The 19240-nt window shown below is 35.3% G+C and overlaps 1 protein-coding gene across 1 annotated transcript in view; it reads left to right on the top strand.

Moving 5' to 3' along the window:
- Positions 1–19240, top strand: part of LOC108555249 (glucose dehydrogenase [FAD, quinone]) — a 40402-nt gene that overhangs the window by 19355 nt on the left and 1807 nt on the right. Inside the window, exons 3-6 of the mRNA XM_017910809.1 lie at positions 9278–9521; positions 10325–10583; positions 13163–13423; positions 15807–16037. Coding sequence (XP_017766298.1) covers positions 9278–9521; positions 10325–10583; positions 13163–13423; positions 15807–16037 — 995 coding nt within the window. The remainder of the gene's footprint in view (positions 1–9277; positions 9522–10324; positions 10584–13162; positions 13424–15806; positions 16038–19240) is intronic.

Below are 19240 nucleotides of genomic sequence, written 5' to 3'. Positions count from 1 at the left end.
TTTGAATTCTTGCATCTTGTGTTCAATGTTACAACCTATAATTCTACTATGAACGAAATAATTCGAAATTGGGTATTACGATTGCTAAAAATGCAGAAATACAACGCAGAAACTGAATGACTTGTTATCCAGCTAATAATCTCAACTCCTTGACTACTGTGGACACCTAGAGGCGCTCAAAAGTTTGATTTACTGCTAAATTTTAAGTATGTACAGTAACCATTTAATGCAGAATACAAAGAAATAAACAATATTGTTTTAATATAGTAGAATGTAGTGTTTCGATTATTATTTAAATATACAATAATTTCTCAGACATGCACACCCAACGAAAAATTTCACCGTTCTCAGTGTACATCGCAAATGGATCCCTACCGTATGGTACGACTGGTGCGTTTTAAAATGGCATATTATGGCACTTATGGCAATTACGGCGCCTTCTGACATAGTCAAAGGGTTAATTAAAATATTTCATATTCGATATCCCCCTAAAACCAACCCAAGATTTCATAATTCAATAATAATAAAGCATATAATGTAGAGGCTATATCACACCATTGTACCACATTTTTGGAAGAATATAATTCCTACGTCCTCTAAATAAGAATAATCCCTACATTCCCCGATGTGAAACCCACATTGGAAGCGACTCTCCCTCGAATTCAAGATTTCCTGGAACGATTCCAGCATCGATACCGCAGGCAGAGGCACAAACAAAAACACAGCAGAAGTTTCTGAACCTAGAATATCTTGCGAAAACGAATCCGAGATACTGCAGAAAATATCATCAATTGGAGATTTCGAGCTCTTTGAAGATTAAACGAAAGATCGGGTTACGGTCAGACAAAACAACAAATTGACCGTGCCTTGTGATAAACATAATTCGATAACCCAAAGACTCGTTTCCCTCGTCGAGATCTAAAGAGAAAATTAAAATGGAGCATCGATTTAGAACCCTCGAGAATATAAATATTTCTGTATCGTTTCGGTTTTAGTACTGTCTCTTGGTTCTGTTAAACGAACGTTGAATCAACCATGTTTTAGGATAAAACACCGAGGCCCTTAGGGATTTGAATTTAAAAAGGGTAATGAATACAGAACCGATCATCGTGCACGATTGTCCATTTTCATTTTATTTTCATTTTATTTCCTTGTACCGCTCGATGCTTTGTTTCGCTAACAGGCAAATGTAGCAGGATTTGTATTTTATTTTCCACGTCCTCTTTGCCTCGAATTCCTTTGTCGATTTTAAAACCACTGCCTGTTTGCGTGGCTGTACGTGTGTATGTTCTCCGTGCCATTATATCCTGACTTTTCGTGTATTTTTAGGAAATTAATATCGCAAAAGCTCTCGAAACGTAAGATGTGGTTGGGAAATTTTTATTTGAGATAGCAATATTAATATAACCGCGTGATTTAATATAGATTTAACGTTGGAAGATAGATATTTGTATCTATAAGTGAGATACATCATGGATATGAAAATAAATTGTATTGCACAATTAGGTTTCTAAGACTGGAATGATCACGTAAGATCTATCGAATCATGTGTCACAGTATGGAAATTTTTATTCGAGATAGTAGGAATATATAATTTAAAATATTAATAAAGTTAGTAATATATTTGAATTTATTGCAATTAGATTTATAAACCTACCTCTCGAAATATCAGTGACATAAAAATGAATACTTATATGGAGTAATAGGTCAAAAGTGTAATATGAGAGAAGAAATTTAATACAGGCAACGTTAATAATACGAACTTTATCCATAATGAAATCAAATAGCGAATGAAATAAAGAAAAAGAAAGAAATGTATTTGATCACGAAAAAATACAGGAAATTTCTTTTCAAATATTAACCGAATGGTACGTGAAATAATGAAAGAGCGATATTATGCCACACGTTATATAATTATACTCTCATGGAGAATATCCCGACGAGACATTTTCGCTTTGCACGTCCATTTTAATTCCTCATTGCATCTGTATTATGTAATCTTTTAAAAATTCCCGTATCAGATTGAACCGTGTAAATTAAATTTTCATTTCCAACCTAAGTATCTTATAAATCTAGCATGGCTGATCAAATCGCCGATGAATCGATATAGAGATTCTCATAAAGGATGCATGGACTAATTAAATTGTGCACATACACGACGAGCAAACGTTTCTCGCTTTTCTACATATTTTTTACTTTATCGAAAAACAGACGACCGATAATTATCCAATTTATTACGATTAAATCAAGACTGATCTCGAAAATATTTTTGTCAATTTTTATTTCAATAATTTCATCCAAGAATCGTTTCATGTTTTATATCCTTCTTCTCCGTTTAATTTTAGCACTAATTTAATTGTAACCCTATTTTTACTTGAAAATATAGCACGATTTTAATCCCAAAAATTAATCTTTAAAATTTTTCGAGTGACTTTACTTTTATAGTATCTACTTTTATTCGTTAATTTCTACTTTTAATTCGATTTTAACACGATTTTAATCCCAAAAATTATTCTCTGAAATTTTTCGAGTGAGTTTACTTTTATAATATAATATTCTCTTGAGAAGAAAATACTATTTTTATTTGTTAATTTCAACTTTTAATTCGATAATGGACATACAGAAGTGTATGATCCAAACTCGAAATTTCAAAACGTTAGCTATAATATTTTCGAAATATCCGTAATTAATTCATTCAAAAATCTCGAATCCTGATGCGAATATTTACCACGGAAATTATGATCAACCATATTTAGATATTCATCATCAAAATTTCACGATAATGCATAACCAGATGACGTGGAAAATCTCGATACTAAAAAATATTGAAGATTCCTCTAACAATAACTCGAATATTGGATAGAAATTTCGATAGAATATTCGTACGATCGATATCACTGATGGCCTCTATCCTGCTTCCTCCTCCATCTCACGGACGCCATTTTTTCCATCTGGCTTCCGTATATGCCCCATAAATCCTTCCTCTTCCCTAGTCGCTCCGTTTCATTAGAGCCACATCAGGGACGTGGCATCGGAGCGAATCGAAAGAGATTCCGGAAGAATCTCGACTAAGGTATAAAGTCGTTCGAACAGGAACCAGAGTGTCTCGCGATCGGTTGAACGACACCGGTTGAAGACCCTCTTAATTGTCGCGGACACGGTTCACGTAATGCCCGTATAGAAACTCGCCTTTCGTCTCTGTCCCTCTCGGAAGCGAGCATCCATGCATATGTATCCGTGAAATTGTTGCCTGTCTATATGTGTGTGCGTGTGTATCCACGCGTAATGGCCCGGTACCATTGTTCCAATGATTCTCTCACGTTGCATCACGCCTGGCCCCGTGGATCTGCGCTTGCACTTATGCCGGATGCGGACTGAGGCAACCAGCTTCGGCTATTAGATCCTTCGTGCGGTTTCAGGCAGCCGCGAATCCGTGGCCTGAGTTATGGGTAACTGGGTGAAATTGAAAGTGCATCGTCAGGATCGTCCGCGGTTAAACGCGGCAAGGCGAGGTTCGTGTGTGTGCCAGCTTTCGTAGAAGATCCGGATGTGATCAAAGGAGAGGCGGAGAGAGAAAGAGGGAACGTATGATGGAAAAGGGTATTTAGTGGAGATACTGGTTGAGGACCGAGTGACGTTGATTAGAGTATGAGAGATTATTCCAAGTCAGAGTTTAAATTCGCGTAGTCGGAGCGAATTCTTTTAAGACCCAAAATAGATGGATTCTTTTCGTATAATATGGAGACCTTCGAAAAAGGTATCTCTGACGAATGGAAGAAGAAGGCTTCGGAAGAAAGATTATTTAAAGGAAGTTATTTGAACTGAACTTCGAAATCGATAAGTTTCTCCTAGGGACATGGAGAAGAAAATTGAAGGAGAAATTACTGAGAAATAAAATAAACCTCTAGCACTGACATGGTATGCATATTGTTAGGGAAAGCAGATGATCTGATATTAGTAAAGTTAAGTTAAATTAAACGCTCAATTACTTGAGATTAGAATTACCAATGTGACATGTATACCTAAACACAGTATGTTGCCATATTAAATGACATTTTCTTTCCATTCGAGGATAACGAGAAATTACTTGACACTAGAATTACCAATCTAATAATTAAAATTGTACGATAAAAATTAATTTTAATAAATGCAGGAACAAAACATTCGAAGCTCGTCAATCTAATTAATTTAATCCAGTATTAAAACTTTCTGGAAGGAACCTCGGTCACTTAAAATATAGCATACATATGTAATACTAATTAAAGTCATACGACGACAGTGATGAAATACATGCAACTAGAAAACAACATTAATTTTCACAAATGTGAGAATAAAAAATCGGAAATCAATCATTTGGACCAATTTAATAGTTCCCCTATTACAAACTTTCTAGGAGGAACCTAGGTCACTTGAAAAATAATTCCCTCTGCTTCTACAGTAATACTCCATGAATAATATTCCACAACAATGACAGCTGTTTATTCTCAAATAAGCAGCTCCCGACGTGGCTCCTGTATCAATTATATCATCGTTCAAGGAGCTATTTCATAACTTCGATTTAAACATTCTTGTTACGCATACCCGGTTTCCCGAGTGTCTGCTGCTCTGTCCGCCAAGTCACTATTGCCTCTCTACGCAACGTACGTGTACACCATCACTGATACACGTTCTGTACTGTTTCATTGAACTTTTGCGTCACACCGCGTTGTTTAGTCGAGTATCCAGGATGAAATGGCGGCGAGGGATGAAGCGTTGTTAACCGATTTCTCGAGAGATACACGTTCATCGGTTCATATGCATTTAATTAGCTCGTTTTCGCGTTTCTCATGCGTACCAGGCATTACATAACACGCTTCTTCTGCGTAATTCCAGATAGAGTGACACGAGCCGTGGCCACGGTCTCTTTCCCTCTTTCCCTCTAACAGGTTTGCTGCTGATCACATTTTCATTAGCTAGAACGCCAACAGATAAATCCGATACAGGCTCCGTGTCTGTGTGGTAAAATATTGCTAACACGATCTGAAAATTAAGCTTCCAGGTGTAAATCGTGACGTCCTGAAAGAAGTATTCCAACGTTTCGCAAGCGTTGCACCTAACGTCATTAGGGATCGAATGATGCACTGACGAGAATATCGTATCAGCAGCTGCAACGCTGATGAAGAGTTGGGATGTTTCTTTCGAGAGAACACGGGTTATCGTGATGTCAGTGACATCGAGTCGTAAAGGTCTCGAATATTTGATAAAAATAATAATTATTCGATTACACCGTGTTTGTGACTATTTTCAATTCCCTCTGATAAACTCTGTCAACTCTGAACTCCGGATTCTAAACTCCTCGTGCACGTATGTACTCCATTTCTCCCTCTACCTCCCTATCTCTTTCACTTCGTGTAGACAATTCTAGAAGCCATTCTACCACGTCCAAAACCTTGGATTTCACACCATACACAGATTCACGCCGTCGTCTCAAACACGCGCTCTAAATACCCTTATTTCACACCTCTAACACTCCAATCATACTCCTCGTTTACTTATATCCACTGCTCCGATCTAAATGATCCATCACTCATTCCCACCGTATTGTAAAACGTTCTTTCATGCTCTGTATCAAAGTCTTTGAATAATTATCGAAACTTTTCTTGACGATTATTAAAATTCCCGATGTTTATCTATCTGCTACATTCGAGTTGATATCCCAGGTATACGGACAGGTGTAGATGGTGTACACCGACTCGAAAGCTGGATACAGTGAACGTGTTAAATCTCAGCCAGAGATCCCTAATTGGAATCTGTGGAAACCGTATCGCGATGATCGACGGTGATTAACGAGGATATCGATAAAAAGGATTGCGAGGATGATAATAATTTCGCTATCGTTGCACGGTTGATGGAAACAGGTTTTCCAGAACGGGGCCAGTCATCGAGGGTATTGCTTCGCTACGTTTTAATCAATTTCCGTGGCTGTAATGTTAACGGGCAGCGTGATATTGCTGAAATTAGTAACGAAGGTAGAGAAAAACTGTCTTCCTATGGAAAGTTTCTGTTGCGCAAGCATGTAAAATTGGCATTGAGAAACGAGTAATGGCTCGTGAATTTTATTTTACGACCGATACTTAGGAAAAGTAAAAAGGATGGGTTAGCAGAAGTGAAGCAACAAAGGAGAAAAGGAGTTTCGCAGACGTCGATTGTATAAACGGGTTAAAGGTGATCTTGTTCCATTGGGATCGTTGTGGAGAGAATAATTATAATATACAGGAATGTTAACAATGGCGGCTACCCATTTCTGGAACCCATTTAGCGAAGATTCGTTAATTTTAGCCTGTGCCTTAAGGATTGATTTGAATTATAAAATATATCACAAACGAGTATTACAAATTTAAACTATATATATTTATATTAGGAAGTAAGGTAATACTGTACAAAATGAAAGAAAAATTCCGAGGAAAATGTTGAATGCAGAGAACTACTTTATATGATAATCGAGACTTGAGGAAGATATAGTGGAAGATAGGAAGCATAAGAAATATAAGAAATTTCGTGTATCGATTAAAAATAGATAGGAAACAAGATGATATATTGTATTATTTAATAAATAATTAAACATCAATCGCGACGACTGTTATTTATTAAATTTGCAAGGTTTCTTACTAGATTCTTTCATAGAATGGGAACTGCTAGAAACAGACCAAGCATCTAACAAAGTAACACAGGCAAATTTGTGATAAGTCTAATCAGCAACCAGTTTCAGTCAGAAGAACTGGTTCTCTTGTAACTGGTCTGAAAATTGTCTCGTTCCCAATGACACTCAAACTCAAGATATTAGGAGAATATTCAAGAATAAAGTGAAATGTGTATCGAGCATAGGATTTTCTGGCTACATTAATAAAATCTTTAGGAATCATTACAATTCCTTTAAAACAACGACTCATTAAAATGTAACTGTAATGAGGTTTGCTTCCAGCAAATTCAAATATCCCAATTAGTAGTAAAAGTGGACAATGAAACTGAGGAAAATATTAAAATATTCAACAATTCAGTCAAAATTGATGTTTCAATAAATAATACCTTGCAACAATACATACAATGAGCAAAGAAACCAAACCACAAAGACAAAAGATCGACCTAAATCAGACACAGACATTTGACAACTCAGAGCCACATAAAAGAGGCAGTAAATTATCTCGAACAAATAAATATGTACAACAAAACATAGTACTGGAGTCGCAATAATCCCTTGGTCGGTACGACATAAATCTCATACAAAGAAGAAGAAAAACATAGATAAAGAATTATTATCCTCATACGAAGAGAACAATAAAACTGAACATCTCCCATATAAAAATATTCCAGTTTATATAAAATATGCGAATAATAACTTTCGAACAATAAATACGCTAGTTTAAAAAGTAACAAATTTATACGATATCATAAAACTTAAAAAGATAACAGATAATCACAGAGGATTCTCTGAAACGAGGATCAGAGGGTCGAGAATCCTCAGCAGCTTGCAATGCTGGACATTATCGTATTACGTAAAATAGACTCATCGAAGAGAACACAGAACGAGAGTTATTCACCATTCTCGTCTAGAACCACTGGCTTTGGCAACATACTGGACACTTGACAAAAGTAGCAATGAAAGACACGCTGGCTATTCAGGCCCACATTTCTACGCGTAAAGTCGTTGTCCCTCGACGAGGCAAGTGTACATTTCATGGAGTGCATACGGTTGCATGAACCTCGTGGCATTCAAAATACCATTACCACTTGGCATGAGCGTCCCCAACAAACTACTGAGAAATCTACCTTTCGCTTGGCTCAGTCGCCTATACCTAGGACACTCCGTTCCTTTAACCCAGTTTCTAATTCGTATGACGGCAATCGGCGTCTTCTTCGAAGATGAGTCGATTTTTAGCGTCGAAAGATCGTCAAATGACCGACTGACCTGTCACGTTGAAGAAAGTGAAATCGTAACCTTGTTCGCTATAACAGGCCGCATTTCGTAAGAAGTAGAGCTAACACGTGAGACCACAGCTGATCCGCGCAAAACTTGACTTTGAGGAATGGATTATGCAACACGATTTGCTCGTGTTTAGGCAGTTTCTTTGGGTTATTGCTTGTGAGAGTTTGGCTTTTAGATATAATGCGAGCCACGGTTTTGCTAGACAGACTGATTCCACGGAATGCACAGTAGGAAATTGTTAATATATGTATATATATGTACAATAGAAAGTCAAGAGACTTTTTGTTTATGTTTTTACCCCTTGGATTTGCTAATACTAACTGGTTTTCATCTTGTTTTCGTTTTGATTAAGAATTTAAAACGTAGTCAGCTTATGAAGACGTATTTTTGTACATATTCCTATACATATATTTATATACCTGTTTTTAAAACCAGATGATGATAACTGGTTTTAGATGTTAATGGTTAAGTATCGATAAAGTGCTTTGGTATTAAAATTGAAAGAAATCATTTTAACCTGTGAACTGTTATTACAATGATACTGATCATAGTATGCATTGAGAAATAAATTTATTATTTTCATCGTTGTTCTTGATATCTTTTATTTATAGAATTTCCCTCAGTTTGGTATTTCTAATGATTTACCAGGTATTCTATGCACAGTGATTTTTCGACTTACACTGTTGCTATATTTTTTAAAAATTTCAATATCAACGATGAAGATAATAAAATTGTCTCCTACTGTGATATACACAACATTTGGCCTGATAAGTAAAAGTATTATGCTGCCTATATTTGGGCATCCGCTCCTAAAGGGTTAATGAACAATGAAAAATTTATGGCTCAGTATTGAACTATCCAAACAGTGATGGAGAAAAGAAAATATATAAAATAAAAGAAGAAGAAATAAATTACAGGATGTTCGAAATTTCTCCGCATAAACTTTTTCAGTGAATTATGACTAAAAATAAAAGTTCCTGAATACTTTATTAAAAAGTTGTAGCTTATAGAAATGAAGCATTGATTACCTTCAAGAATTCGATATTAAAATTCATATCAACAATAACAATTTGTATTAAATGAATAATTAATATCAATTTAACGACTGCAGATAGTAAACACAGCCTTGTATTTCATATTTTTCCACCAACTTTTTAATAAAGTATTAAATGTTCCATTTCTGCTTATCTAGACCCATAAAATATATTGACAAAGTTTCACACCTACAATCAGGAACACCCTGTATATAGGAAAGGTGTTTAATTATCGATTAGGGTGGAAAATCGAACGAAGCTTGTTTGCATTGCTTTTCAGGTACGACTTCGTAGTTATTGGAGGTGGCAGTGCAGGTGCAACAGTTGCAGCACGATTATCTGAAGAACCACGATTTTCGGTGTTATTGCTAGAAGCTGGCTTAGATGAACCCACTGGAACACAAATACCCTCGTTCTTTTTCAACTTCATTGGGACTGACATAGACTGGCAGTACAACACCGAAAGCGAAGATACTGCGTGTCTGAATAAAGATGATCGGAAGTGTTACTGGCCTAGAGGGAAGGTATGTATTATAGAAACGTAAGTTGTGCAGTATCTATGGGTAGAATATGGCAGTGCGACTTAGATAACGGCGGCGTAGATGAAAGATTATGGCGGTGCGATTGAGGCGTGTGCGGCACGGATGAAAGAGTGCTCATAGAGGACATTCGGCAGCACATGCCAAGGATATGTGTATCAAAAAATCGCGTGACAATCGTTGACGAGAAGGCGTAGCGTTAGGACGATCCCAAACCTCTACCACGAAAATTTTCAAATAAAAATAAGTCCCACAATATTCTTAAACAAATTTTTCAGATTATGTAGTTGATTCCGAATACAGAATTTGTAATCACGTGAAGTGAAATACACTGAAGAGAATCATATACATTTTGTAAATACCTTATGTTCATGACAATTGATTTTAGGGGCTGTTACACGTGTATGTACCACTCACAAGTGTTAGATTATATATTGCTCTGTACTTCTAACTAAAATTATCATTATTATTATTGAATAATAATTCCTAATTCCTAATTCTCAATTTTTAATCAAAAGATTTGTGAATTTCACACAGAGTAGATATATGAAGAATTGCCTACCAATTGTAATTCACAAACAAAATGAATTTACCAGGTACATCTAAAAATGTTCCTTTCAATTCGAGGTATAACCTATTACTAAGATATCAATGTTCCATAAATTATTATTAACATTCGGTTACATGGCTGTTTCATCCTTGTACTCGATAATCCTCGTTTGACCACCGTTATCGCAACGCATACAGAAATAGTGGAAGAAACGAATGTGTAATTAAAATGTTACCAGGTGCTGGGTGGAACCAGCGTTATGAATGGCATGATGTATATGAGGGGCTCACGAAAGGATTACGATGACTGGGCCAGGCTCGGTAACATAGGATGGTCTTATCAAGATGTCCTTCCGTATTTCATCAGGAGCGAAGATAATCTTCAAGCAAACACTATGGATTACGGTTATCACGGTGTCGGTGGACCACTCACGGTCACGCAGTTCCCTTATCATCCGCCCTTGAGTTATTCCATCCTCGAAGCTGGAAAAGAACTCGGTGAGTTTATTCTTTATCAGTCTTTAGCTTGGCTAGTATAGTTATTAAACGGGACGAGTTATCGTTTAATTACTTAATTGATTACATAGTTTCGTTTTCTAGAAATTAACATCGGACGCGTAATACATGAATTAAGATTAGATTGCATAATTAAAAATGGGTTAGTAGAGCTCGATTAGGGCAACGGAGTAATTAACGCTTGTGTAATACCTGTTTGATAATGACAGCTGCCGCCGCTATTACGGGTAATAGCTATATTTTAATATTAATTTTATGTTATCCAACTAACGTCTTATCTGTTGCTCCTTTTAGATCAGATCTTTCGTAACGGTTTATGGTACTTTCTTTAATCAGATGAATTATCGTAATAGCGTTTTTCTTGGATATTTTACTCGTGGGAACAGAAGTCTTTCTGGTCTTGAGATCTAGCTAATAATAATTTAATTGAGATAATATATCTTATCTAATCAATCGAGTGCAGTATCTTTGTTAATAATGTTAATGATAAATATTTAGATGTATATGGTGTGGTGATTTTTACAAATGATAATTAAAATTATTTGCGAAGCTACCGATAAATCAGCACGAATATCAACGACTATTATTTGTATTTAATTATCCTTTATTCGCGTTTCAACTGTTACTTTACTCAGCCACTTATATACCGATGTGCATATAAAGAAATACTTCTGTTACGTTTGTTTCCTTTCATTTACGTTAAAAAATATAAATAAAAATTCTTTTTTACGCGCTATGAATAAATTCTCTAATATTAGGGTGTTCTGAAAACTCATAATTAAATGCCTCCCTAATTAAAAGAATTTTACAATAATATATTGAAAACTTTGACTTTTTTGCAAGCTATTAAAACATGCAATTTTTATCAATGAAAGGATTTTTTACTATTTTTTGGCATAAACACCTCCAATCAGAGTGAAACTATCGTATGCTGGATTTAAATGGCGAGATAGAGAAATTTGAGGAATTCAACCAAGATCCAATTCCTCTAATTCAAAAATAGCCTATTTCCTATACCAAATATCGTATTCCATGTCCCACTAAAAATAGTATTCGCCCAAATTCAGAATTTCATGAATGGACCGAATTTTCTTGCAAATAATCCATTTGGAGTCTTGCCAAAGACACGACAATTCTTAACATCGATTGTCGGAAAGTCTAGGAACTTTCCAACGAACAACAACGGATATTTTGTCGCAAATTACGGGCGAATTAAATCACGTCAACCTGACTTTACCCGTTTTCAGTTAACTCCAACTCGAACAGTGAACTTTGCCAAAAGAACGATCTCCGATCGAGAAATGGCTCCTGCAAACGAGTTTGAAAAACTTCTGTTTAACTTCCATTATAAGTCTTCAGTCACGGTGTAAAGAAATACTCGAGAAAGTGGGGAAAAAGTGGGAAAAGAACAGAGCTAACAACGAGTCGATCTACTTTACTCGGGTCGCGTTTAACCTGTTATTACGCGACAAGGAAGAACACGCTTGCTCTTTAATCCTGTTGTTGTTACTCGCGTAATCCTGCTGAGTCCAATAACCTGATTTGACATCTATGGAAAAACCTGTTACGCAATCTCTCGCGACGAAATTGCGACACCATATTTGTCGGTGGCATTTCACTAACGATGGTAATGCATAATTTCGATAATGGATGGTCGCGAGTGACCTTGTTACAAATTTGTAAATGGCGCCCTATTTACGAACGTAATCAATTCGGGAGTTCACCGCTAAAGAAAGTGAAGGCAAACGGAGTTAATAAGCGAAACTGGATCAATGTCGTAAATAAGAAATTCGTTGATTGATGATTTTACGTAATAGGTATCCACGCCTTTCTTTCTTCCAATAACCCATTAAATTTGAGAAGTCTTCCATCTGAAATCAATGAATAAACGTGAGGACAACTGAGACTTGCAATTGTGATGCAGGATTTTATGGATATAATTTAAGATAGCTTTTAATGATTTATTAAAGAAATGATAGGTATGTTAATGATCAATCTTCTAGAAATGTAAACTAGAAAGCTGTGAAACGAGTTGAATAAAATTAAGGCTGTAATTGAAACTAAGATTGTTCAAACTGGGGCATTTGAAGAATTTCCTGAAGAGCTTTGTCAAATATTAGTTAGAATTACTTGTTTATTTATTTTCCTGTATATCACTGTGGTACTCATTGTCAATTTTTTTGTGGGAGACTGAGTTTCCTATGTGTACAGATATTACTTGATTAATATTAGTAACGTACCTATACCCAAAACTAATTTTGCTAAAACGCTATACTAAAACTTTTAAAAAATTTAACCTTGACAGTATTTCCTTAAAAGTACTTAGAAATGATTTCCCAATGTACAATAAGCTTGTTAATAAGATAACATATAATATATTTATAATATTTTATAATTAATTCTAGTACCACACTGATATACTGTTACACTGCTATGCTACCACTGTGCTAAAATTTCCTATACTGATCTACTACTATATTTCTCTGTTACTTTACTGCTATACTGTTATATTGCTATGTCACTATATTAAGAGAAACCAAATTTCCATTAACTATTGACAGGTTACGGTGCCGCGGATCTGAACGGACGGACTCACACTGGATTCGCCATAGCCCAAACGACTTCGAGGAATGGTTCACGACTTTCGACTGCCCGAGCATTTTTACGTCCAGCTAGAAATCGACCAAACCTCCACATAATGCTTAATTCCACGGTCACCAGGATCCTATTCGACAATAACAAGAGAGCAGTCGGTGTGGAATTCGTTCACGATGGAAAGGTTCTCCGTGTCTCTGTGGCGAAAGAAGTGGTCGTAAGCGGAGGTAATTGAAACCGAATAGTTCTGACGATAGCGTTGAATTAAAGTGACCAGGGGCATCAAACTGGATTTAATCGATAGATATTGATTCTCGATGAAATACGCCTGCCATCCGCGAATCGAAGATATGGATCGTGTAATAATCTATGATGCAAGATTAATTATATCAAGTTCATATTAAGATTAATTTTATTCTGTTCAGAGTTCAATTAACATATACATACGTATACTAAGATCCTCAGACTACAGCTTATCCTGTGTTGACGTGCGAAACAGGTTTTCATCTATAGCTATCCAGTGTAAGAATATGTTAAATGGCCGACGGGAATGCTTCAGCAGTTAATATAATAATGAGGTAATAACTGTTAATTTCAGATGTAAGATTGTGGACTTATTTTACGTATTTATTATTACGTACTTTCTATGCGAAAGCATATTCGTATTTATGACAAATAGCTCCACTTTGGCGAAATATTTAAATAATAGGAGTCGCTCCACAGGCGTATGTTATTTATTAGTATCATTTGTAGAATTGAACAGGTAAATTGCAGAGAAGAAGGAGGAAGAAGAATTACGATAAAACCTCTATCTGCGAAATCAAAGTAGTATTACTCGAGAGACATAATCATATCTGAAAGAGAAGAGATAAAACAGTAAAAAAGTCACTAAAAATAGCGCAAACGTAATATCATAGATCATATAAAATTAGTTAAGATGTTTCCGTTCATATCTATCTATTCTTACCATACAATCTTAGTTGACGTATGAAATGATAGCTGTCACTCAACTTTCAAGCCCATCGAAAACAGAAAGCAGGAAGAAACGCGTTTCACTATCGACATCTAGTATCTCTCACACAAAAATACTCATTACCAAAGCAACTGGATAACCAATTCTGTGGTCTACATTATCTTATGCTATACAGCATTCCCATGATCATACATGGAAACCTAATTTTCCACTTCCAATTTTAGTTCTCGAACGAACAAACGATAGTTGTAAAATTACGATAGCTGAGAGCACGTTTCATAAACTGATTCCATTTCTAGATCCCTGAAAAACATTCATTCGTTTCGAAGAATCTTTTAAAACTGCCACAATAATATATAATTATAATGAAATGTACAAAACAAAATGTACAATATATTAAATATAATAATAATTAAAATATTAAATACAATATATACAGATATATTGAATTAATATATATATATTATATTATTATATATTACATATATAATATATTAGTACAAAATTATAATAATATACTATTACTGGAAGATAAATTAATATCCTCAGATAGTAGGCAGTGTTTAAAAATTCTTTGTTCAAGAAATAACTGCTTGTTCATAATATAAATAAGTCATCTTAATATATAACCATAATTGCACGTTGATAGCCTCGCAAACGATAGGAATTGCATGTCTTTCTGAGGACAAAGGAAGCAAAGATTATTGCAGAAAAGGATACGCACGGTTAACGTGTCTCTGATGACACGTATAGAGGGGCTGTTGGTAATTATTACACAAAGATGGACGCTAAGTTACAAGGCCATATAGCTTTAGATTTTTGTTCTATACATACATCCTCGGTGTTTCACTTTGATCGTTACCAATCACACGTGTTCCTTTGTCCGAGTTATGGTCTATGGCCACATCCTGTCCAAATTGTGGAATCATTTTGTAACAGACTCAGTGTCAACCTTTATAGGAACTATTTCCCATTCAGAAATATTCATCAAGGATTAAGATGCGAAAAAAGATGAATGCATACAAGTCAGCTATAATTTATTAACTTTAAGCTCTCCATCTCTGCTTCAAAAATAATAACATTGTAAGTACTGCTTAGTAATCAGGACATTGGATAATGGAAATCATCAATTACCTTCTTACACAATACCCAAATAAAAATCAATAGTTGAGATGCAATTTTATGCTCAGATTTAAACAAAGACCTCACAATCAAATAAACCTGAAAATTTTCAACAGATGTTTTAAAAAAATCCTGCAAATAGCAGACAAGTAAACTGCTATAAATCATCTAATAACAATGCAATATTAGATGACTCACGTTGAACTGACCGCATAAATGCAGCTAGCATTTATGAAACAATAGCATCTTAAAACGATGTAGTGTATCATATGATACAAAATATTGTAAATTACCGACGTAGACAGATTGGATTTCATCATTTCCTCCAAAAAATATATTCAGAAAATCGTCATGTTCTTCAATTACCATCGAAAATCGAACAATACGAAAGTGGTTTTTCCGGTTTGTTCAAGGTCCCAAAAGACAATATAATCACATACATTGTGATGTAAATATTTCCTCTTTGAGCTGAAAAAGCAATGTCATTTGAATGCTTGTTTCTTTGTCTCATTTAGGTGCTGTTAATTCGCCACAGATACTCTTGAATAGCGGTATCGGCCCACGAGAAGAGTTGAACGCTGTTGGCGTCCCCGTTATTCACGATCTACCTGGCGTAGGTAAAAATCTTCACAATCACGTCGCCTACACGCTGACCTTCACTATCAACGACACTGACACGACTCCCCTCAACTGGGCAACCGCAATGGAATACCTTCTCTTCAGGGATGGCCTGATGTCTGGTACTGGTAAGTAAACAAGAAAATATTTTTCATTTCTTTCTTAAAATCTTTTATTTCGTACAATAATATAACGATTGGGAGATTTTGGGAATTTCGAATGATTTCGAGCAATTTTTATGATTTAGTCAATTTTACTACCTTACTAAATTTTGTGATAGTAAATTTCATAATGATTAATTACGAGATGGAACTGAAATCGCGAGTGTGAAAGGTTAAGTTGTCTAAATTTGAGCTAAAAGACTGAAAACTAACAAGAATAGAATACTAAAAACAATGACTTTGAAACCTATGAATTAATAAAAATTGCAAAAAAACACAAATCATCCGAAGATAAATACCTGTTCAAAATGAGAAAACTAGAAAAATAAGGAAAGATAATTTTGAGCTGATAGAATTTATCAGTTTATGGGTAACCTAAAACTTTCACGAACGCTGACTCGTGTTCTCAATGTTTACCTATATCCGTTCCTACACGCTACAGTTTCTAATAAAACGAAAACCCTACTTAACCTATTAAAAATAAATATGTTTAGAAAGGAACGTTCTAAATGTTACACACATCAAATACATAGAACCATTCTAAAAGGTTATCTTGCCCTGAACAAATTATTTTTTGATAATCTAAAACTTCTACAAATGCTATGAGTCGTGTTTTCAATGTTTACCTATATCTGTTCCTACACGCTACAGTTTCTAATAAAACGAAAACTCTACTTAACCTATTAAAAATGAATTTGTTTAAAAACGAACGTTCTAAATGTTACACACATCAAATACATCGATCCATTCCGAAAAGTTAATTAACTTCGATTCAATACATAATGAAAACAATACGAAAACGTTAAAAGATTATCAACCTCTAAAAAGTCGATAAAAAGATTCGAAACAACTAAAGAAACCTTTACTACGTATAAAATTGTAAATAAAGGTATCGGAAAAATACGAATCATTAAATATTTATATTACGTATAAAAAGAACCAACTCAGACGCCATGTGCATTTTACGAATATCCCGAATATACCCAAACACGTACGCGCTGCATACAGATGCACAATATATGTGTGTAATACATGTACAGTATATGTACGTAATACATGTACAATCCACTGTGAGATACTACCACCACAATGAAACGTAATCACTCGAACGAAGCCTCACAGAACTAGAAAAAACAAAAAAAAAAGAAAAATCCATGGCAAAAGCTCACCAAATCATGAAAGTTGCATCCGAAACAATCGAGGAAGCTTGCATACAGTGGGCAGTGAAAGTGCGTTGCACAATGATCCCGTTCGTGTTTGCCGATCAGGCAGCTGACGTAACCGCATTTCCGATCGGTCTGTTTGCCATCATTTGACCCGAAACCGATCGAAAAACGGCGCGATCGTAATACTCTACCGGCTGGCTGCCCCCTCTGGAACTGCTCACGTTTTACGAACTCGTAACTCGTCGAATCGATTTTACCGGCGCCAACGACGTGACCCGCCATGGAATCGGACCAATTAACGTTCGATTCGTCGCTTCGTTGGCCCGTGCATCCGGTGTTAGCCGCCGCGTACCTGCTTCTGGCAATTTTACGACCGAGCTCGCAAATCTCTCGCGAATCTCGAGCATTTCCGTGCACTGAAACTCCTTCCCGAGGGGAACTTTAATTATCACGACGGCAATTTCCAGCGTAACGAAGGAACGCTCTGAATTTTCGTAGAAACGATTTCCGACGATGCCGGGGCACGTGCCGCGTCTCTACGATCGCGACAGGCGACAACGATGCTGAAAGATCCGAATTACGGTAGAGGGTGCTCGCATCGAAGTTTACAAAGTTATTGAATAAATTGTGTGAAGTTGGCGCTATTCAGTAATTTTGTGTTGCATGCCATTGGACCGCTTTGGTTAATATTTGATAGGTTCTGTTAGGTTACGTTGCACTTACGAAACTCGCTAACGTGATAATTCTCATAACGCGTGTATGTGCTGGGTAATAAATTATGGCAGACTTTCGATTATATGGGAACAACGGATTATCTGGATCATAAATTCAGTACACTTTGCGATTTAATGTGTGGTATGGAATATTAAAGTGGCACTGGTTTTGATTAGACATAGTGCTGTAATATTTTAATGATTAAAAGGTAAAGCCATAGTATAACCTATAGATCTCTTAATAAATAACTCGTTCGTAATAATTTCGTAATAATTCACTCTGTAATTTCTGGATGTGCTCGTATTATATTATACTGCGGAATCTAATTGCAATCGATTAGTACACTTCTTCGTAATATTAGATTCGCAGTTTCGTAAAATTGAATCGAAAGTTTATGATTCCTAATTTGTATAATTCTGGATTGCATTTGCAAATTTTTAACGTGTTTTAGAAATTTCTTTTATTAAGAGATACTGATATAGTTATTTCTCTGAGATTTATAATGCAAACTGCTGCCACTTTTTCCTCTTCTTATAACAAATTCTATATATTTCTTGCATTTCAGAAGCTTAATTACGGTTAAAAATAATTCCCAATGGCCATGTTTTATTTGTTGCGTATTCCTTTCATAAAAGTCAGTCGTTCATAAGCGAAGCCAAATACCTTTTCAAGATATACATTCGATCCGTGGCAAGTGAACTGGTTTTCAGAGTGGATCGCTCGAGGATGTCGGTTTTTGTTTCGATCTTTTTCTTAATTTCCCACATCAAAGGGTAGTAAATTCAGTATTGCAATTATTTGCGAAAAAGAATGATAACGATGCAAGACCTCAACGTCGCGCACAAACTTCTTAACTATTTACCTACTAGTCTGACGAAATGTAATTAATTAAATCAAGCTAACGTTTTCTTCTTTGTTAAAGCAATACACTTTATTAAGTAATTAATTAACTTCTGAGAACTATTATTTCATAAATCATTCATGTGTTGAATTAATTAGAAGAAAAGAAAAATTGAAATAACTTAAAATTATCAATAAATCTATTTCAAATACGTCATCTATTTCTCAATAATCAAATCTATAAAATTGCAATTGAAAAAATATTTAAACACATATTCACAATTACCTTGAATGAAATAACTAATTGCAAAAATGTTCAATTCATTTTTCAATTAGAAAACTATCTAGAAATCATACCAACAATTACCAAGCACCTAACCGTGAGACCATTTACTCAACAAATTCCATTAATACTATTGACCTACATATTCCGAATACTATTTCTTTCAA

The sequence above is a fragment of the Eufriesea mexicana genome, unplaced genomic scaffold (genome assembly GCF_001483705.2).
Source record: "Eufriesea mexicana isolate 0111107269 unplaced genomic scaffold, ASM148370v2 scaffold167, whole genome shotgun sequence".
Classification (NCBI taxonomy): Eukaryota; Metazoa; Arthropoda; class Insecta; order Hymenoptera; family Apidae; genus Eufriesea; species Eufriesea mexicana.
The sequence above is the reverse complement of the archived record's forward strand: the minus strand, read 5'-3'. Positions and strand labels throughout refer to the sequence as shown.